Source organism: Muscardinus avellanarius (genome assembly GCF_963383645.1).
Source record: "Muscardinus avellanarius genome assembly, chromosome: 5".
Taxonomy (NCBI): domain Eukaryota; kingdom Metazoa; phylum Chordata; class Mammalia; order Rodentia; family Gliridae; genus Muscardinus; species Muscardinus avellanarius.
The window spans coordinates 129,055,934-129,079,098 of NC_137790.1; the positions used below are offsets into that span (position 1 = coordinate 129,055,934).

Here is a 23,165-nt window from a genome sequence, read left to right on the forward strand (position 1 = left end):
GTGGCACAAAGGCATGGTGGCGCACTCCTGTAATCCCAGTGCTTGTAGGCTGAGACAGGAGGATTACAGACTTGAGGCCAGCCTCAGCAACTCGATTGAGACCCTGTTTCAAAATATAACTGTAAAAAGGGCTGGAGGTGGAGCTCGGATGTAGAATGCCCCTGAGTTCAATCCCCAGTACCAGAAAAAATAAATAAATAAGCAAATAAATAAACCTGGTGGCAACTGAGGTCTGGCTGCTCCCTCTGTTCTTTTTACCCAACAGGCTTGCCACTGGACTGTCTGTGTGCCCGTGATACGTGCCACCCCAACGTTTAGTGCCTGGGGTAGAGAAGGGCTTCTGTGAAAAGCAGATTCTCTCTGCAGCTGCAAGCAAAAAATCTAAAACCAATACACAGCAGTCTTAAAAGCTTTTGTATGAGCTGGGCATGGTGGTGCACGCTTCTAATCCCAGCATTTGGGAGGCTGAGACAGGAGGATCGTGGTTTGTGGACAGCCTCAGCTACTCAGTGAGACCCTGTTCAAAATAAAGTATAAAAAATAGGGCTGGGGTGTAGCTCGGAAGTAGAAAGCCCCTGGATTCCATCCCCAGTACCACACACACAAGATTTTATATGCTAGGCGTGCATGGTAGCGCACGCCTGTAATCCCAGTATTTAGGAGGCATAGACAGGAGGTTCACAGGTTTGAGGTCAGCCCCAGCAATTTAGTAAGATTGTCAGCAATTTAGCAACCCTGTTTCAAAATAAGAAAAATAGCTGGGTGTGGTGGTGCACGCTTGTAATCCCCGTGCTTGGGAGGCGGAGACAGGAGGATCGCACTGGTTCGAAGCCAGCCGCGCTGGCTTAAGAGACCCTGTTTCCAAATAAAAATATAAGGCCGGGTGTGGTGGTGCACGCTTGTAATCCCCGCGCTTGGGAGGCGGAGACAGGAGGATCGCGCAGGTTCGAAGCCAACCGCGCTGGCGTAAGAGACCCTGTTTCAAAAATATAAAATAGGTCTGGGAGTGTAGCCCGGAGGTAGAAGGGCTTCCAGGAACCCCAGTACCACCAAAAAATAAAAAATAAATAAATAAAACAAATAAAAATATAAAATAGTTCTGGGAGTGTATCCCGTAGGTAGAAGGGTTTCCAGGAACCCCAGTACCACCAAAAAAATAAAATAAAATAGGGCTGGAGCATAGGTTGGAGAGATTGAGAAAGAGAGAGAAAAAAAGAGAAAGAATAAGAAAGAAAGGCAGGCAGGCAGGAAGGGAAAAGAAAGAGAGAAAAATCTTGGGGTGTTTGCAAAACTCCAAGCATTTAAAACCAGACTTTGAGCCAGGCGTGGTGCGCACGCTTGTAATCCCCACACTTGGGAGGCAGAGACAGGAGGATCGCGCGGGTTTTAAGCCAGCCTCGCTGGCTTAAGAGACCCTGTTTCCAAATAAAAATATTTTAAAAAATACATCTGGGAGTGTAGCCCAGAGGTAGAAGGGTTTCCAGGTACCCCAGTACCATCAAAAATAAAAAAATAAAAAATAAATAAAAGCAGACTTTGAGGCGGAGGCTCTGTTAAGTTGTAAAAGCCCAGGGGGGAGCAAGTGTGTACAGGGCTGGTGTCTCGTGGCGCTCTCTCTGCCCTGACGTTTGTTCTCCTCAGTGGGTTTCAGGGAGGGTGTGAACACGGTGCCACAGCGCTCTAACCAGACGCTGCCGAGCTGCGGGCGCCAAATGATGCTATTAATAGAGACGAGATTGGAAGAATTCTCTTTGATACAAGCTACTTTGTTAGGATTGACCTTCAAAATTCAAATCAAAGCCCTGCCACCCTGGCCTACTCTACTGGCCCATGTTATGTGCTATTTCTTCCCAGGTAAATTCCGAGCCCAGCAAGTCAATGCGCCTCCTACAGAAAGCTCAGCTTAGAGAGGACAGAGGATGTGGCATCTTTTTTTTTTTCTTTTTCTTTTTTTTTTTCTGGGCTTTGCTTTTAGTCCCCACGTGACAATCCTGAGTGCAGAAACCACTGCCCTCGTCACTAAGGTCCACGGCCAACGGCTTTTGCGTTTTCTATTTTGGGTCCAGCATTTCTAGGTTGCGGAGGTCAGTTAATTAGAGGAGATTCTGCCTGCACAGCAGCGATACAAATATTCCGAGTTGAGCCTGACTCTGGGCTTAGCTTTTGGGGGATAGTTTGTTTTTTTGTTTTGTTTTTATTATTTGGTGCATTCTGCCACCAAGCTACACACCCAGCTCTTTTTTTTTTTTTTTTTTTTTTTTCGGTGCTGGGGATGGAACCCAGGGGTATTTTACCACTGAGATATATCCCCAGCCCTATTTTTTAGTCTTTATTTTGAAACAAGGTCTCACTAAGTTCCAGAGGGCCTAAGTAGCTGAGGTTGGCTGTGAACCCCTGATTCTCCTGTCTCAGGCCTCCCAAGTACTGGGATTACAAGCACAAAGCACCACATCTGCACCCCCAGATATTTATTTGTTTGTTTGTTTATTTTCAGTACTGGAGATGGAACCCAGGGGCATTCTACCTCCAAGCTATACCATCAGTCCCATTTTTTTATTTTTGAAACAGGGTCTCACTGAGTTGCAGAGGGCCTCACTAAGTAGCTGAGGCTGTTTACAAACCGCGATCCTCCTGTCTCAGCCTCCCGAATGCTGGGATTACAACTGTGTGCCACCACACCCAGCTCCCAGCTCTTTTTATATTTTTATTTATTTATTTTTATTTTTTGGTGGTACTGGGGTTCCTGGAAGCCCTGTACCTCTGAGCTACACTCCCAGACCTATTTTATATTTTTGAAATAGGGTCTCTTAAGCCAGTGTGGCTGGCTTCGATCCTGCACATCCTCCTGTCTCCGCCTCCCAAGCGCTATATTTTATTTTTAAGACAAGTTCTCACTAAGTTGCTGAAGCTGGCCTCAAACCTGCAATCCTCCTGTCTCGGCCTCTCATATAATTGAATTACAGGCCTGCACAACCACACCTGACTGGGGTACCTTTTTAACCATTCTACAAATATTATACACGAGGCACTCTGGCAGGAGCTAGACCATTGAGCCAAACTTCTGGCCTCAGACCTTACATTCAATAAATATACTTACACTATGAATTATATGCCTGATAACAAAAATATGGAAAAAAATAAAGCAGAACAAGGAAGCAGATGGTGACAAGGAAGGACTGTCGTTTTAGACAGGGTGGGCAGTAAAGTCCTCTGAGAGGCGGTCCTGTTGAACAGGAGACGGTCAGGAAGAAAAACATTAGAGGCAGAGGGGGGCAGAGACAAACGGCGAGTGCAAGGGCCCTGGGGAAGCTGCCAGCCCACCAGTGAGTCAGGAAAGGATGCTCTTCCGGGGTTGGAGCACGGCCAGAAGAGCACGGGCAGCCCAGCAGAGCCCCTCTGCCATTCAGAGTCGCACGCTTGTGACTGGGCAGTTGTGGTGGCGCACCCTTTAATCTCAGGACTGGGGAGGCTGAGACTTTTTTCAAGACTGAAGTTGCTAATTACCACTGTCCCTCATTCTATCCCGTCCCCTCTGCAACTCTACCCATCTTCCTGTGGTTCCTCTAAGTCACAAGCATGCTTTTTTGCTTGTTTTATTGCAGTACTGGGGATGGATACCCAGGGGTATCTAGGGTTCGAGGCCAGCCTCAGCTACTTAGTGAGGTTCTCTGCAACTTAGACACGGTTTCAACATAAAGAATAAAAATAGGGCTGGGGGTGTAGCTCGGTTAGGATAATCAGTCTTTAAAAAAGCCTTTTCTTACCACAAGTAAGCACCACCAAAATGCAGGATAGAATTCAAAGATGGTTTTTCTGCCACCAACTACAGGGCTGGGGTAGAATTTTAAAATCACATCATGCCTGATGATAGTGACATGCATGAAAACTGGAGGTTCTCTTTCCACACCTGTCTCACGCAGAGGAGGGGCCCTCCGCCCCCAATGTAGCCCTTCCTTTAGAGTATTCGTATCCACGCTAGTCTTTCCTGAACCAAGTCCTTCTGTGCAACCTTGTCAAATAGCCTGGCATAAATAACTGTGTGTGTGTGTGTGTGTGTGTGTGTGTGTGTGTGTGTGTGTGTGTTATGTGTCTGTGAATACATATATATCTACATAGGCATACTGGTATTGAAGATTGAACCCAGGAGCAGTCTACCACAACCTTGGCTCTATTTTTTTTTATTTCTATTCTTATTTTTATTTTCTTATTTACTTACTTTTTTGTGGCACTGGAGATGGAACCCAGGGGCTTTCTACCTCCAAGCTATACCCCCGGCCCGATTTTTTATTCTTTTATTTTGAAACAGGGTCTCACTGAGTTGCCAAGAACCTCACTAAGTAGCTGAGGCTGGTCGCGAACCCAGGTCCTCCTGTCTCAGCCTCCCAAATGCTGGGATTACAAGCGTGCGCCACCGTGCCTGGCTTTTATTTTTTATTTTGAAACAGGGTCTCGCTAAATTTCTGAGGCTGGCTGAACACCTGCAACCCTCCTGTCTAAACCTCCTAAGTACTAGGATTATAGGCGTCCACCATCAGGCCCGGCTTAAAATTTTTTTAAATCACCAAAAAATTCCAAGTAAAACAGATTTTCTTCCACCCTTTATCCATGAGAATCCCTTTCCATATCAAAGGCTATTCTTTTCTATCTTATTTCTCAGTTAAGATGCTTTATAAACTGTTTGCTTTGGCAACTCCACATTCAATTATCGGATACTTGACATTTTAAAAAGAATTTGAGACAACGAAGTGTTGTGTTTACATCCACCGGTCCTGCGTCAGTCTGTCTCCCCTGAGTGGTTATGATGGATCTGTAATGCATGAACGTTGCTGAAGGACCTGGTAGAAACGTTACTAAAGGGCGCCCTGGAGCTGGGAATCTGGGATGGGAAGGACACCTACAGACCCAGGCCATTGCCACCCTCTGTCCTTCCCAAGACACACTCAATGAAATGAAGTTAGGATAATCAGGAAGCCTGCAAAATGCCAGCGTGGCATTGATCCAATTTAAAGTAGAAAAGAAAGAGCTACTCTCCAGCATACAAACCCGTGTGTGTGTGTGTGTGTGTGTGTGTGTGTGTGTGTGTGGTATTAGGGATTGAACTCAGGCAGGGGCATTCCACCTCTGAGCTACACCCTACCCTATTTTTTTAATTTTAATTTTTATTTATTTTATTTATTTTTTGTGTGTGGTACTGGGGTTCCTGGAAGCCCTTCTACCTCCAGGCTACACTCCCAGACCTATTTTCTATTTTTGAAACAGGGTCTCTTACGCCAGCGCGGTTGGCTTCGAACCTGCGCGATCCTCCTGTCTCCGCCTCCCAAGCGCGGGGATTACAAGCGTGCGCCACCACGCCTGGCTATTTTTTATTTTGAAACAGGGTCTCACTAAGTTGCAGAGGGCCTCACTAAGTAGCTGAGGCTGGCTGCGAACCTGTGATTCTCCCAAGTGCTGGGATTACAAGTGTTAGTGCAGAGCAGAAATCAGAGAACACAGGTAGGAGCCAAGGGACCAGCGATACTCTGGGACTGACGGCTCTCCTGGAGAAGTGGCTAACTCAGCTCCTGGGTTTTTGCACAGTTTGCTTGCCACAGGTACAGACATTCCCGTGGGGCTGGGGTCAGGGATGGGGTGCAGGTAACTCATACAGTTCCTTACTTAAAAGTGGAAACACCCAGCTGAGCATGGTGGTGCATGCTTGTAATCACTGTACTTGGGAGGCGGAGACAGGAGGATCGAAGGTTGAGGATAAAGTTCCTGCAAGTAGAGAGATTCTCATCAACTTAGTGAAACCCTGTTTCAAAAAATAATAATAAAATAGGGCTGGGGGTGTAGCTCAAAGGCAGAATGTCCCGGGGCTCAATCCCCAGTAAGAGAGAAGGAGGAGAAGGAGGAAGAGGAGGAGGAGGAAGAGGAGGAGGAAGAGGAAGAGGAGGAGGAGGAGAAGGGAGAGGAGGAGGAGGAGGAGGAGGAGGGAGAGGAGGAGGAGGGAGAGGAGGAGGAGGGAGAGGAGGAGGAGGAGGAGAAGGGAGAGGAGGAGGAGGGAGAGGAGGAGGAGGAGGAGAGAGAGGAGGAGGAGGAAGAGGAGAAGAGGAGGAGGAGGGAGAGGAGGAGGAGGAGGGAGAGGAGGAGGAGGAGGAGAGAGGAGGAGAGGAGGAGGAGAAGGAGGAGGAGGAGGAGGAGGAGGAGGAGGAGGAGGAGGAGGAGGAGGAGGAGGAGGAGAGAGAAAGGAAAATATCCAAAGCTTAATAGCATTTGAGGATGCTTTGAAATGTCCCTGGTTTCAAAATGGCTGCATCAAGGAAGTAATCACCAGCCCCCAGCCTTTTCCCCTTCAACGGAGAACGAGGACCATTCTGGTCTCAGACTGTTGCGCTCCAATTCGCCCCCTGAGCTCCTAGCACCAGCTTTGTGCATAGCAATGCTTCTTAGTGCCTGCTCAGTATACAAGTGGGGGCTGTCTCTTGATTGCTCACTGGAGATGTATCCAATAATCCCAGCACTGGGTAGTGTGTCCCTAGACAGGGAATCCAGTGTGTTGAGACCAGTGGAAGGAGCGAGGGAGGTCAGAGGAGCAAGGCCAGGATCAAGCACACAGCACAACAAAATGCTTTTTGACCATAGACTTCCCAGAGCACAGGCTCAAAGGAAATAGGCCAATGATAATAAGTATGTTCCTACAAGAAAAAAGAAAAGAAAGAGAAACCGTTCCCTGTTCACTGTGTAGAAATGACGTATGTATACAGAGAGGTTCATCAGCAACCCCGATGCTTATGGTTTTCGCATGAATGGGGCACAAAATGAACTCGAGGTAACTGAAACCATGCTTTAAAAGCAACATCAAGCCAGGTGTGGTGGCGCACACTTGTAATCCCAGCATTTGGGAGGCTGAGACAGGAGGATCCGAGTTCACAGACAGCCTGGGCTACTACTTAGTGAGGCCCTTTGCAACTCAGTGAGACCCTGTTTCAAAATAAAGACTAAAAAATTGGGCTGGGGGTGTAGCTCGGAGGTGGAATGGCCCTGGGTTCCATCCCCAGTACCGAAAAAAAAAAAAAAAAAAAGCCAGGCATGGTAGTGTGTGCCTACAATTCCAATACTTGAGAGGCTCAGACTGGAGGATTAGAGATCACAGGTTCAAGGACAGCCTCAGCAAGTAGGTGAGGGCCTCAGCAATCTAGTGAGACCCTTTTTCAAAATAAGGAATAAAAATAGGGGTGGGGATGAAGCTGAAAAGTAGAATGCCCCTGGGTTCAATCCCCATACCAATAAATAAATAAATAAATAAATAAATAAATAAATAAATATTTTGAGACTTCTGGGAAGATGGCAACGGAGCAAAACGGGGCTTACGAGCCCCGCTAACAACCAATCTCTATTACCACAAAATCAGTGCCTTTCATAGCCAGAAAACACCATCAGCAGAGAAACAAAAAAATGTAATTTTAAGGGACAGAGAAAAAGAGGGCTGGAAAAACGAGACACCAGAAACCAGACCGCAGTGCTGCAGCCGGAGCTGCGGCGTGAAGTGGCGGGCGCCATTTTGCCTTGCAGCACCAGGCTCCAGAGAGGAAGGGAACTCATAACAGAGCTCAGAAACCAGAGAGGAGATACGCCGGCCTCACACCCGAGAACGAGGCAGCAGCGCCTTACTGCTGGCAGCAGCGGCGAGTTCACCGGACGGCACCAGACCAAAGCACGCAACAGCCCACCAAACTCCAGAGAGGAGCAGCAGACAGCGAGCCGAGATAAATAAATAAATAAATAAATAAATAAATAAATAAATAAATAAATAAATAAAAATAAAATCAACATTAGCCAGGCAAGGTGGTGCATGCCTGTAATCCCAGTACTTGAGAGGCTGAGACAGGAGGATCATTGGTTTCCAGCCAGCCTCAGTGACCAAGCAAGGGCCTCAGCAACCTAGTGAGACCCTGTTTCAAAATAAAAAATAAGGCTGGGCGTGGTGGAACATATTTGAAATCTCAGTATTTGAGAAGCTGAGTCAGAAGGATCCCAGGTTCAAGGCCAGCCTCAGCAACTTGTGAGGCCTTCCGTAACTTAGTGAGACCCTGTTTCAAAATAAAAAGTAAAAAACTGGGCAGGGAGTGGAGCTCAGAGGGAGAATGCCCCTGAGTCCTATCCTTGGTACCAAAAATTTTTTTTAATTAAAAAAATAGACTAAATAAACTATAATAAACTAAATAAAATATAACTCAGAAGTAGAATGCCCGTGTTCAATCCCCAGCACCAAAAAAATAAAAAAGCTATATATATATATATAAAATCATATATATATATCATATGTATATGTATTTACATATGATATATATGATATTCTTTGTTTAGAGATTGGCACCTAAATAATTATGCTCACAAATATTTTCAGCAAACAGATATTGAACCTCAAAGAAATGGAAGATTGACACACTATAAAACTACATAAGTAACAGCAAATGAGTCTGAAACCCAGACACGGCCGAGTAACTGAGATGCCTCTCCCTGGATGTTTAATTTGCAATGATATCCCAGCAGCGTGCTTTCCTTTAATAATCAATACTATCATCAATAGCATTCTGATAAAGGCCAGGGTCATCGGTGAAATCCCAGGATCTTGGACCTGGCAGGGCTCTGGGGATCCACAGAGGTCTTTGGTTTGGAGAAGATGCTCCTGATAAACCCCTCATCAGTATCCCGCTGCCGCATCCCGCCCGGGCACACGCCTTTGGAAGCATCATTCTTTCTAAGCAGATCTAATGGGTGACACTTCTGGCTGACCTTTGGGCCAAGACGCAACAGAGCATTTTTCTCATCAGTCGTGTTCATTTAATTATTAACAAGGTTTTTCAGTAACTACAAGTGAGAAAAGCTTACAGTGGAAGAGGATGAGTCCCTTTATTGGAAATGTGCAAGGCAAGCTACCCTTGTGGGCAGAGCCCCGTGAAGGGAAGACCAAGGGCTCCAGACTGAGTCAGGGTTGACTCGGGCTCTGCCCCTGGCCGCTCAACTTCTCGGAGTCTGTTTTGCTTTGTTTTGACCTGAAAATGAAGGTGGCGTAGTCACCTGGCCATGTTTGAAGAATTAGAACCTATTCAAAGTTCCTACTTTGAATCTGAGTTTCTTATGCAATCAATAAACAAAACAAACATTACGAATGCTAAGTGTCAAACTAGATGACTTGAAGGCATTTCTACTCTAAGATTCTGGGGTGCGGGTTCTGGCCTTTTAAAGATTTACTGGAGTAAAAAAAGAAAAGAAAAAAGAAAAAATGCCCCAGCTGCTATGTGTCAGCTGCCTACTGTGTACAAAACACTATATTTCAAGGACGACTATTGATAAAAAAAAAAGTGGGGGCTTGGTAATCTTTCTTACACACTTGCATAGCTGTTGCTGACGTTAAATTTGTGGAAGTTGCTGAAATAGGACCTCTCAAAAGTAGCTACAGTGTCCTCCTCAGAGATAACTCTGATTTAGGCTCAATATGACAAGAACACATGGAGCCTTTGTAGCAAGACAGTATAAACTCTGGTCAGGAGATGGGAAGGGCAGAATGGGAGAAATATCTCCAGGACAGAGAAGACCATCTGGGGTCAGAGAAGCTGTGGATGGGGCCGAGGGCCCAACACTTGGGCACGTCTGAGCTTACCCTGGGGCCCGTGTGCTGACCCACAAACATCCTTTCCAGTGACCCAAGAGGCAGGAAGAGGGAATCCACCTTGGACCTGGGAGAGAGGATTGAAGCCAGGTGGGTGTACAAGCGCGACGGACTTGGGAGCGGACGTCAACAGTTCTGAACACCCGCCCATGACAAAGGGTTTTCAGTCTCCCCCTGCCCCAATGTATTATTTATAAATTACCTCTATGTACTACATATGAAACCTTCACAGGGTATCTTTACTGGAATGGATGAGAGCTATTTGAAGAGAAGCTGTTTGAGATGTTATTCTTCGCCTTAGTTTTCTTGGAAAAAACACTGGCTGTTGCTTATGTTTTACAATGTGTTGATCATTCGTTTCTTTGAGGTTCGATATATGTTTGTTGAAAATATTTGTGAATATAATTTTTTAGATGCCAATCACTAAAGAAAGGAATTCCATATATATCATACGTGTGTGTGTGTGTGTGTGTGTGTGTGTGTGTGTGTGTGTGTTGCTTTTTTATGTTTTGGTGCTGGGGACCGAACACAGGGGCATTCGAATTCTGAGTTATAATTTAGTCTATTACCCATTTTGGAGACCCCTGGGAGGGAGAAGGTGAATTTGCTGAGGTTTGGGGGATGTGGCTCTGACATTTTGTAGGGAACCCTAAAACGGAAACGCATCCTCCACAACCCTTCCTTGGCTTTTCTGCAGAAGACAACCTTGTCACCAAGTCAGTAATCAGGCAGGAACAACACCAGACAAGAACTCAGTCCCCCAACCCCCTCCCTCCAGCCTCCAGTGGCTTTCCTCATAGTCGCTTCCAAGGCCATGAGCTCAGATCCTATTGTTTGGTGGTGACCATATCTGACCTGGAATAGTGTGGCGATAATATCATGGCTGTTTTCAATTTGGAGAAAGGAGGAAAATTGTTCAGACCATATATTCTAAGTGGAAGACTGAACCTCACAGACTTCTGTTTGGAAAGATGTCTGAGTGCCAGCAAGTGCTAGGTCCATAGTGGATTTTTGTTTGCTTTTTTTTTTTTTTTCTTTCTCTCTTTCTCTAAAATGGAACTAAAAAATTATTCCCTCTGAAAATAGGAGTATTATTAGAAAATAAAATGGCATATTTTTTTCTGCAGGTTTTACAGGTAGCTAAATTTAGACATCAAATTTGCTATGGAATTTTTTTACATATGCGTTTTATTAATGTAGAGAGAAACACAAATGAACCCCATAGCTGGTCTAGAACGTCATCAAAGCAAACCAGACTGGAAATAGCATTTTTCCAGTTTGCCACAGCTCCTGTATATGACTGTAGTTTGCAACCAGGACTCCATTGCAGTTCAACGTATAGAATTTCCCAGGAACTACCAAAACCACGTTGTGGTCCGGCTTTGGCAAACCAACTACTGGGAAAACTAGCTAATTTCTGCCTCTAGATGCTGGCACTGGCTTTTTCAATGTGATGCCTGGTGCTTCTTGGCTGTCAAGAACTTTCTAGTGGGTCCTAGTTCCCTGAGAGATGTCTTATCTCACGGTGCACCTTCCAGGATGGCAGGCAGCCTGTAACTTCTATCTGACCCAGCCCAGCAATACATGCGTGCTTCTCACTGACAAGAGACATGACCTTTAACTGGAATTAAAACAAATTTATAAAATGCAGACTGTATAGAACTTGGAGAACACTACAAATATTTCCGTTTTTAAAATTAAGATACATCTATTCTACAGACTGGCAGAAAATTATAGAAAAAGCACATTGCTGTTTCAATGTCGCTTAGTTGTGTCCAGGGAAGGCAAGGACGGGTCTGGGCTCTGCACCAGAGGACTTCTGTGAACAGTGCTTTCACTTTTGTGTCTCAGGTGGGGTCAGGGATGTGAGACGGGAAAAAGGCAGAGACTCAAAGTCTTTGGGAAGACTATTCTAGAATGTTATGACAGATCTTCTTTTTAAAAGACCACCATTATTTTATTAGAATTAATCTCGCTACTCTCATTGGCAAATATATCATTATTATTTAAGCTAACTAGAGTCTTTGTAGACTCGTATACAACCAATTTCGTTACTTTGCTTGAAGTGAACTTTTCATTACATTTTTCCCAATTTATGCAAGTCAACGGGCTGCACAATTAAGAGGTCGCTAGATGTGGGGATTATTATAAGATCTACACTTCTTACAGGCCAGGGCTCAGGTTGTCTGGGGAGCAACAACTTGGGTGAAGGGAGTATGAGTGTTTTCTCCCCCCCCCTCCCGTTTTCCCTGGTTTTAGGTTTATCATTTCCCAGCTTGAATTAAATGCCTGAATCTTAATTACTTTGACAAGTTAGCGTGGGTCCATAGTCCAGATGTGAAAAGAAATTAGATTTCATTTGGGAGTATGTGGGAGGCTGAGGCAGGAGGATCGTAGGTTCAATCGAGGCCAGCTTCAGTAACTTAGGGAGACCCTGTTTCGAAATTTAAAAAAAAATTTTTTTCTAAATAAGGTTGGCAATATAGTTTGATGGTAGAATGCTCCTGAATCTAATCTCTAGTACCAAAAAATAAAATAAAACAATAAGGCAACAGAGAATGGAAAATCAGGGGAAAAAAGATACTGGTTAAAAATCACTGTAGCAAACCTTTATTTATTAAAATCCCATTAATCAGAAGTGTGTGATAGGTCAGAAAGATATGACACCAAAGCATACCTTTGGCCTAATTGTGTAAGAGTTTGCTAAATCGACCACTAGTGGAAAATATTTCGGAGAGAGGGTTGAAACTTCTAAAGAAACTGTTAAGCAAGTCAAGACATTTAAAATACTGAATGATGTCCCTAGTGACAAATAATTCTATCCTGCACTTAAATCCATCTTGAGTCTCTACTAAGTAAATCTTCCTTAACCTATTTATAGGATTTGCTCCAGTGATGAAGGTAGCCTTTCTTATTTGTTTTGTGGACTGGGGATTGAACCCAGGCATTCTACCTCTGAACTACACCTCCCAGCCCCATTTTATTTTTAATTCTGAAATAGGGTCTCACTCAGTTGCTAAGAGTCTAAGTTGTTGAGGTTGACCTTGAACTTGCGATCCACCTGTCTTGGTCTCCCAACTACGGGGATTACAGGCTTGTGCACGCACACCTGGCTTCAGTCCTAACATGCAAATGAAATGAATTTTACAAGGCAAACCAAAAGCCTTTTCCTAAATCACACTTAAAACTCCCCTACCAGTTTCTTCGGAACAAAGCAGTTTGTTGGGCTTTTCTGTTTAATATATGAAATCCAGAGCACGTCTGCCTGGATTCAGATCCCCCTCTGCCACCTAGTTCTGATAGTAAATGACATCTCTCTTTCCCTCTTCTGTAAAACAGGGTACATGATACCTAAAAGATTTAAAAAACTGTACGGCACCAGGTGCTTAGCCCCTTAGAAGTTAGCGTCTGTTACCTACACCACCGGTGAGCGATAAAAGTTAAATTCAGTCATACCCTCAGGAAATCACTGCGAGAAACCTCTGGGACATGGGTGACTGTTTTAAAACGTGTGGGTTTTGTTTTTGAGTTTTGTTTTTTCTTTTTTTTTTTTTAATATACTTTTTTCTTTTTTCCTTCAAGGCCCAGGACATAGTTCCACAACGCAAAACATCACTTGGATTCGCCAATCTTCTTTCTCTTTGGGCCTCCAGCCACCCGAGCTAGCCTGCCAGGTACTTCTGGTTAATTATCCATGAGTTTTACCAAAGGCACCCCAGGTCTCTAGCAATAATCTTTCTTTCTTTTCCTTCCTTCCTTCCTTCCTTCCTTCCTTCCTTCCTTCCTTCCTTCCTTCCTTTTTCTAGAGCATGCTAGAATGCACCTGCTTCCTGAAGTCTCCCTCCTCCCCTTCCTTTGCTTGGGAATCTCCCCTCCCCCTCCTTTTTTCTTGTTATTGGGATTGAACCCGGGGCATTCTATTTTTTTTTTAAACAGGGACTCCTAAATTGTATGGCCGGCTGGCTTCAAACCTGTGATCCTCCTGTCTCCGCCTCCCAAGTACTGGGATTAAAGGCATGTGTCACCACGCCTGGGACTTTGGGAATCCCTTCTCAACCAACTCCCCCACATCCTTAGAGGCTTTCTGAATCGCAGGGTGGTCATCTGACTTTTCTTTTTTTTTTTTTTTTCTCATTAAAATGTGGAGTCGGAGGAGCCCGTCCTGAGCCGCCGGACTCGGGGCTCCAAATAAGATTCCTAGTTAAGGACACCGGGCGCCGGGCGAGCTGCGGCTCCGAGGGCCGCCGAGCCGACCGCAGCCGGGTTTGGGGACGGCTCGCTCGCCCCGGACGAGGGCGAGGGAAGCGGGAGGTGAGCGAGTGACGCACCTCCATAGCCGGCGGGAGGAGAGGAGATAGAACTGAGGCTCCATGCGGCGCTGAGAGCGGGAGGCGGAGACACACACGCGCGCAAAGATGAGACCGAGCGGGGAGGACTGCGGCGGAACCAGGTATCTGGCGATGACACGGCTCGGGTGGGGGCCAGGTCGCAGCCACCCCCCCTCCCCGCAGCCCCCCTCCCCCGCCGGCCACCTCCGGGGATTACAGCGGCGCATCCCTGGGGGGGGGGGGGCTGGGGCGCGCCGGCCGCCCCTCCCCCGCGGCTCCCCCCCCCCCGCGAACGCGGCTGCTCGTGTCCTCTAGAAGGCGCGGGGCTGCGGGGCTGCGGGGCTTCGAATCCCAGCGCCCACCCTCGGCCGGCCCGGGGGGGGGGGCGCATCAATCATTAACGGGGCGGCCCGAGCAGGGGGGTGGTAGGGAACCCGAGCCCGGGGACAACTCTATCCCCCGCCGCGGCCGCGAAACCCTATCCGGGGAGGCCCCCGCCCCGCCCGCACCTCCCCGCCCCCCGCCCCGCGATGCCCGGCCCCGCCGCCGCAGTCGCCGCCGCCGCCGCCGCCGCGCCCGAGCCGCGGGGGCCGCGCTGACCACCCGGGGGCCTCTTTTTTGCAGGAGCGGCGGCTCGGGGGCGCGGGGCTCGCCCTGAGCCCGCAGCGACGCCCCCGGCGCGGGCACAAAGGCTCCGACGGCGGCCGGCGGGGGCTGCGGAGTCGGCGCCAGAGGTCGCCGGCGTGCGCCCCAGCCGAGCCCCGGGCACCATGGCGCGGCGCCTGCAGCCCCGGGGCGCGGGCACGAAGGGCGCGGGGGGCGCCCGGCACCCGCGCCCCGCCGCCGCCCCCGGGGACCCGCCCGCCGCCCCCGGGGCGCTGCTGCGCTGGGACGAGGTCCCCGATGACTTCGTGGAGTGCTTCATCCTGTCGGGCTACCGGCGCCTGCCCTGCACGGCGCAGGAGTGCCTGGCCTCGGTGCTGAAGCCCACCAACGAGACGCTCAACTTCTGGACGCACTTCATCCCGCTGCTGCTGTTCCTCAGCAGGTTCTGCCGCCTGCTCTTCCTGAGCGGCCGCGACGTGCCCTTCCACCACCCCTGGCTGCTGCCGCTCTGGTGCTACGCGTCCGGGGTGCTGCTGACCTTCGCCATGAGCTGCACGGCGCACGTGTTCAGCTGCCTGTCGCTGCGCCTGCGGGCCGCCTTCTTCTACCTGGACTACGCGTCCATCAGCTACTACGGCTTCGGCAGCACGGTGGCCTACTACTACTACCTGCTGCCCGGCCTGAGCCTGCTGGACGCCGGCGTCATGACCCCCTACGTGCAGCAGCGCCTGGGCTGGAGCGTGGACTGCACGCGCCTCATCGCCGCCTACCGCGCGCTCGTGCTGCCCGTGGCCTTCGTGCTGGCCGTGGCCTGCACCGTGGCCTGCTGCAAGAGCCGCACGGACTGGTGCGCCTACCCGTTCGCCCTGCGCACCTTCGTCTTCGCCATGCCGCTCAGCATGGCCTGCCCCATCATGCTGGAGAGCTGGCTGTTCGACCTGCGGGGCGAGAACCCCACCCTCTTCGTGCACTTCTACCGCCGCTACTTCTGGCTGGTGGTGGCGGCCTTCTTCAACGTGAGCAAGATCCCCGAGCGCATCCAGCCGGGCCTCTTCGACATCATCGGCCACAGCCACCAGCTCTTCCACATCTTCACCTTCCTCAGCATCTACGACCAGGTGCACTACGTGGAGGAGGGCCTGCGCCAGTTCCTGCAGGCGCCGCCCGCCGCGCCCACCTTCTCGGGCACGGTGGGCTACATGCTGCTGCTGGTGGTTTGCCTGGGGCTGGTCATCCGGAGGTTCCTCAACAGCGCCGAGTTCTGCAGTAAAAAGTGAGCCTCTGTCACCGAAGGAGGCTGCTGGTTTTGCCCACCCGTTTGTTTGGCGTTTCTGTTGCTGCGATTGTTGGTTTGTTTCGAGTTTTGCTGTGTGTCCTTCTTTGCTCGAGGAGGGTGCTGCAAAATCACAAGGGAAAGAAAGGATCTGCTGTTTCTAGAAGAGGCTTCTTCCAGTCCACGTAGGGCTGTGGAAGAGGGAGAGGGGGGGATCAGGCGGGAGGAAGAGGGCCCTTGGAAAAAATTCAGGTAGCCTCTGTGACATCCGGGGATTTTGCCATGGCAGAATATCAGATCCCCAATAAACCCCCAAACAGTTCGCCTTTCCCGTAGTCTTCTGTGTCACTGGCGGTGAGAAGTAGCCCTTGTGAGGTCAGGTATGCAGTCAGGAGGATAAATAGACGAAATCCCTGAGTGCTTCCATTTCAGGCTGAGGAATGCTCGGATTTGTCAAAAGAATGGAGCTTTGTAAGACACGAGCACCAAGACACAAACCCAGGGCTTTAACCTGCTAGAAAATGCATGGAATGTGAACACAAGTTAATTCTTTCGAAATGTTTCTCGGATGTTATTTACATAGTAATATATATGTGATTTTTTTTCATAATTTATCAAAGTCTGTGATATGCACTGAATTTTCTTTGGTCACATAGTTTTTGAATCTTGTAGCCTTCTGCATTGCACACACTTGAACTGGACATCAGGGCAAGCTGCTTGAGAGCGCTCAACTACTTTCTTAAACAGTGTTTTCTGAAGGCCCAGGGTGTCATGGTACAACTGTGAACAACTCTACCTTACAGACTCTGGTCAGACTCCTGGTGAGGAGCTTGAGTGGTTTGTACAGATCCCAGATTCCTATTTACTTTAATGTTTTCCACAAAACCCATCCTGGTTTTTTTTTTTTTTTTTTTTTTTTTTTTCCTGTTCGTTTTGTTTCATATCTTATTCTTTCCTTCTCTACTTACTTAAATTGCCACTGGAATAAATGTGCCTTTTGAAGCAATGCCCAAATGACTGGTCCTCAGACAGTTTCTTGCCTGGGAGAACAGCAGGAATCAGCTTTTTCTTACTTTACTGCAAATCAAATCAGGGTTTAACATTCCACCCAGAAGGGAAGGAAGATGGTGTTGGTTTTAAGGTTTTGGTAGGACCAGAAGTAGGTAACGGGGCATGGGAGCATTTGACTTCTCTACTGGGAGAAGCAGCCAACCCCCCTACGAGGCTGTGCTTCCTAATTCAGACAAGATGGAGGGTGAGAAGACACCAGTGCCATCCATCCTTGCTTAAAAGTAAAAGCATAATATTCAGGAATAACTGGGGCATTGTAATATGAAAGCCGGGAGCATATCACTTGAAAATTTTGGGTTAAGTAAGATTACACTTGCCCATTTAAAACACTAAAGTGTCTTCTGGTCCAGGCTATGGAATGATTGCATTCACACTAAGTCATTGAAAAATTAGTGAACACACCCCCAAAATGCTCCAGAATGACCGGAATGGCCAAGTGTTAGCTAGACGTTTCTTGTAAATGCTAACCTGCAACTGAAATGGCAACTCTCGATTAATAGAAACCCCTGAGGTGGCTTATTTCAATACTTATCACGCTTCTCGGTAAGTCGTTTTGATTCCGAACCAAAATAAGTCAGTGAATGGGGGAGTCTTGACCTCATGGCACCATTTAGACCAAGCCCCTAAGGCCCATGAACACTTAACCTCAGCAATGGCCAGGCCGGTGCTCCTAAAAAAGATTGCTGATTTTCTTTATGCCCTTAAATCGCTATCGTGTTTGTAAACAGAGAGGCTCAGTACGATTCCCCGGAGGGACCTGTATCCTGGTGTGTGTTAATTTGCGCACAGAAGTTAAATTTGTGTATGCCTATATTTAACTTAGGACCTCTTAGTGGGATCGTCAATATGCTTTGCACAGTTCCTGATGGGCATCAGTGTCTCATCCTTTGCAAAGTACAAGGAGATTGCCTGTTAATGGTACCGGGGCTGATAATGTATACTCACTGTAGAAGTTATTTCTAAGCTTTAACTTAATTCCGTCCACTGCTCAAGGACAACTGTGGAAAGCAGGATATTTCCACGTGCAAACTTATTTGCATTCCACCGTTATCTCTTCTAGAGTCCCCAAAGAAGGTTGGTTCAGAATCTAGAGACACAGCTTGCAGAGTATTTTGCAGCTCCCTTGTCCAACGGGGCCCTCCCTTTCAGAAGCAACTTTCAGAAGGGACACTTGTAAAAAAAAAAAGAATGGATGCGTTTGAGAACAAGGGCTAGACACTCACATTGGTCCTTTTAAATTTCCGTTGGAGAATTCACAAGCGGAATTCTCTTCTTGCCCTGTATCTTTGTCCTTAAGCAGAGGCCGCTTAAGGATAAAATTATACCCATATCATTTTCAAGTAATTATGATGCATGAGCCAGGGAGATGGGGCACGTTTCCCTGGGAAGTTTTCACTACCCTGTGGAGTCCAGAGAAAACGAGGGCTGAATTCTCCCCTTCCTTTTTTCTTCCTTCACTTTCCCACTCCCATTCCACCTTTGATGGTATAGCCCACATTTGACACAGAGCAGAGGACATTGTAGCTGAATGAAGCAATTTGACTTCACCTTCTCATTTGCAAATAGGAACCCCAAGCGCCGTGGGAGGTCAGGGGAGATTTCACTACCCATGCTCTTTGCTAAATTATATCAGATTTCCGTAAAGATAGATGATTCTGTCTTAGAAGCAAATGTTTCCTGAGTCTCCACATTTGCATGGAACTATCCAGGTTCTTTATCCATTTCAGGGGTAATGTAGCAGTTAGAATAAACTCTCTTAAAGAATATTTTTTCCCTACACCCTGCCATTTGTCACATCCAATAAAATTAAGTTTTACTTTATTGCATTCAACTGTTGGGAATAGAGGACAAATCATAAAGAAGAATTTACTGTCTTTGTAAGTCAGTGTTGGCAGTCGAATTTTCAAGCATGTTATGTAATACATTTTTTTAAAATTTTGACTTGTTAGTCATGATCTAGATGACATTTCAAAGAACAGCAGCCATGGGGTAATGTTTGGAAGATGAGGGTGTCTGACTTGTGTGTCTGTCACCCTTGTGCGTTGGTTTTTTGTGGCTGACTCAGGCCGACTCAGTTGTTTAAAAGGATTCCTGCCATCCCTGTCCGGCTTGTAACTCAGGTGAAGAGGGTGACCTTCCCAGAGAGAGGAAATGGAGTTCTTCAGACATGTCATAACTGGCTTGTAAAAATAAACGTGATCTTTCCCACTGGCCATACGCTTTCTATAAATAGCCGGGGGAGAAAGTATGGGGCTGCAGAGCTGGCCAGAGTGGCCTTCACGTATTTCCATTCATAAATCCTGCCTGTAAGTGCTTGCAGTCAAAGACCCGTCTGGCCTAATCCATCATGCTACTTCTGGGGAAACTATTTCTCAGAATGTAAAATTGGGGGATGGAGGTGATTTTTATCATTTTTTGTTTCCTGATGTGGTGCTGAATCTGAGGGCTAGCAGCAATAACAAATAGGGATTAAAAAAAATTCAGTTCTCATAACTTTCACTGGTTTATCTGTACAAAGCTGTGTAGTAGGGGAAGAGGAGGATGGAAATTATCTCCATGTTCAGGTCTTACCCTTGGTCCAAGGTGACAGAACTAAGTTTTCAAACACTGATCACCAGAATGTGAGCATGGTCATGTGTGCTCTGTGGTGTTTACTGGTTTGCACAACTGGGACCCTGGCCAAGCACACAGACGCTAATTGGATAAACTACATGTCATGCATGTATGGGTCTTTATAATCCTTGAATTGCCTGTCATCTTAAAATAGAGCAAGTGAGAAACGGTGATCTTCAACCTTAGATTGTAAAACCGGCAGCGAAATGTTATCAGTCATTGAAAGGGTTTTTAATCATTGTGCTCCTCACCTGGTGTGCTTTGCCAACGCCGGATCCACTCGTCAGCATCCTGTGAGTTGATCTCCGTCCATTACTGATGTCACCCTTTCCTGATTATGGAGCACCTCCTGTGTGTAAGATACTGGGCAAGGATCTGTGGTGTCTCAGCCTTTACCTCTTTGTCCTGTGGTGGGACAGAGGAATTTGGGTCTTTTCTCCTTTTCATTAGCATAAGAGCAATGCATAGAATCTTATTTCAATTAACATGCTAATTTTCCTGCAATCGGTTCCTTTTTTATTGTTATTTTTTTTGGGGGGGGGGCGGTTTCCTCTCTGCTCCTGGGCCCATAGTTAAAAATGACTTGAAAATTTAATGTACAATCCAGGTGAAGCATAGCGTGCATATGTGCAGAACTGAAAAATTTATCACGATTAATAAAGATACTATTAATAATAACTATTGGGAAATTAATAGTATTCCTATTATTACGAAGAGTGGTTCGTTCAAAGTGCCTAAATTGTAATGTCATTGAGCGACTTGCAGAGATGGTGTAATAAAGTAAGCGCACATACACACATGGGTTTAAATGTTCACATTTCCAAAATTAAAACTAAGACGAATGTTTTAGCTTTTTCCCTCTTTGAAGATCTTTGTGGAACCAGGTGTGGTGGTACATGCCTGTAATCTCAGTACTTGGGAGGGTGAGACAGGAGGATTGCAGATTCAAGGCCAGCCTTAGCAACATAGTGAGGCCCTCAGCAACTTAATCAGACCTGTCTCCAAATAAAAAAATAAAATAGGGCTAGGGGTGTAACTTTGAGGTTGAAAGCTCCTGAGTTCAAGCCCCAACATCACATACAGACACACACACACACACAAAGATCTTTGCGTTATAACTTATAAAATATATTTTAGAAAAACAAAATCCATAGAAAATAATTTTTCTAAAAGGATCAGATGTAAAGAATGACAGGAAGAGGGAGCATGGGAACAAGAGAACAAGGAGGACCGGATCTGAACAGTCGTACGGGTCAACGAGTTCAACCGTAGACAGTTTTGCCCGTTTTAAATTTCGTCCCTAGGAAAACCACGCAAACTCCCGGGATGTTAGTGTTCAAAGAGGTAGGCAAAGAATTTGATTTGACATCTTCGGATCTGAGCACAGAGTCTGGGTATATTTTGAGTAGTGGATTTATCCCCTGGCTCAATGTCCTTAATTTGTTCCCATAAAATTAGGACATAAGTCAAGAAGGCATTAGGGCATAGCTCCAGCCAGCCGTCAGTCACCCTTTGGTTCATTTTCTTGAAGGATTGCCAGTATTCTCTGACATGTATTGCCTGAAAAAAGGTGAACAAGTCTAGATGCACCAAAAGGTGTTTGGTGGTGGAAGCCAAACACTGCCGTCTGCCTTTGTGAGGGGCCACAGGCCTCCATGTTAAAGACCCGACTTCAATATGAGGCGTAACTGCTTCTTCTAGATGAAAAGAGGTGGCAATTCTACTTCGTCACTCTTCCCAAAAGCTGGCACTGATTTCTGCCTTTGTGGCTTAAAAAAAGGACAAATGTGTTGCATGCCTGGCTTGTAGATTTCTAACCAGTTTGCAGGTCTTTTTTTTTTCTTTTTTTTCTTTTTTTTTTTTTTAACAATCTCTTAAGAGTCTGTGAGCTGGTTGCAGAATTAGGATGTTTGTTTATAGGTTGGGGGGCAAGAACGCTCACTTAGCTCCTAACTGTGACAGGATATGGCTTTCCTAAGCTCCGACACACTGAGAGGCAGTGAGTTGCTCCCTTGCTGTCTAACTCAATGGCCTAGCCACCTTCTTTTGGAGCACTTGAAAAATGTCCCCAATGTATATTGTACTTCTACAGGCAGTACAGGACTTTCAATGCTTTTTGTTCCCGGCATCTGAATGCTATTCCAAACATGGCATTTCTCAAGGAAAAATGTCTTGAATGTGCAGAGCTATTCTAGCATGCGTAAAGGTGGCAAGACACCTTTCTCACGCCTTAAAGCTGCACCCAAAATATGCAATATGCTCTCAAGGCGGAGTGTGGGGGAAGTCTTCCGCTGGTTAGTTATAGTTAGCCATGCCAAGAAAATGGCCCAGCCTTTCATAGTTTGCTACGATAAGAAAGGACACCATGTAAATACCCCGTGTTTCTAGATGAAATACAAGGACACGCTAATTTCATGTCTTCTTTCAGTTCTGACTCTAGTTAGAAGCCATAGTCTGTTTCAAATATGCTGGATGAAAAACAAAACAAAAACAAACAAACAAACAAAAAACCATGGGAAAATTTTTTAAGAAAGTATGTGAATTTTATATTCTAAAAGTTTGTACTAGCAATTTGTACAAAAAAAAAAAAAAAGAAAAAGAAAAAGAAAAACAGGCCTTTGCACATGGATGAGAACCAGTGCTTTTTGGAAAGCCTCATATTTATCCTGGGAGTTTAATCGCTCTGAGGTTCTTACCCAAGCGATAAAGACGTCTGAGGTCTTTAAAAATGTAAATACTGTATAGTTTAAATAGGGTAACAACTGTTTTTTCTTTTTAAAAGAAGAAAACATGTTAGATTCTAGATGTGTACAAATGCTGAATTTGAAAGTCTCTTTAAAATCCTGGTTAGAAATGTCATTGAATTCCCTCTCCCAGGAAGGCTTAGCACAGACGGTCTACTTTTCTGCCAGGTTGGTTTTCTTTTCTGGAGGTTCTGAGCAAAATTATTTTAACCAAGCAACCGAGTACCCAGGCAAGAAAGAGGTGAAGCATTTCATTCTGATGAAGGTGTAACCGCAGTGAGTACCAGAGCCAGAGAAACGTTCAACCCTGGACACTCTGTTCCCTTGTTTCTTCGAAGAGGGGAAAAGAATAAGCCCCGGGGCATTGCTACATGGACCAGGAAAAGCTTTGTGTGTTTCAGGACTGGGCTTCTTTTCCCTCTGCATGTGGTAGCTCTGAACTCCATTTCAGCCTTCTTCCAGACCCACTTCCACCACCCGGGAAGCCTCCGCGCCACAAATCCAGCCTTGAAAATAAAGGCTCCTGAAAGGATCCCAGTATATTTAGGCCTTCTCCAACCACCACCTTATGAGGTGTATCTGTTCCTAATCTAAGGGTTGAACGATGATGACTGTACTCAGACGTGAAAGAATGTGCACCCAGCAGGTCCCCTCCTGCAGCGGAGGACTTGGCTTAAAGGGCTGCGCTGTGTTTTTCCTCAGGTCAGAGGCAAGGGGAGGATTTCACCTTCTTACGTCCGTTTTATTTGTCCTTCAGTTTATTTAATGGTGATAATGTGGGAAGGATGGAGTAAAGAATAATGCAGGAATGCAACATTTTTCCCACTGCTTGCTAAATTAATTCTTCTTTGACTACCCTGACTCCAGTCCTCACCTAC

The 23,165-nt window shown here is 46.5% G+C and overlaps 1 protein-coding gene across 1 annotated transcript; it reads left to right on the plus strand.

Annotated features, from left to right (window-relative positions):
• Positions 1-14,619: 14,619 nt before the first annotated feature.
• PAQR9 (progestin and adipoQ receptor family member 9) lies at positions 14,620-15,863 on the plus strand (the record flags this gene model as incomplete). The annotated part of the gene is made up of 1 exon (XM_080695635.1): positions 14,620-15,863. Exon 1 carries the CDS (start codon positions 14,751-14,753, stop codon positions 15,861-15,863), a length of 1,113 nt encoding a protein of 370 aa, XP_080551761.1. The 5' UTR covers positions 14,620-14,750.
• Between the last annotated feature and the right edge of the window lie 7,302 nt (positions 15,864-23,165).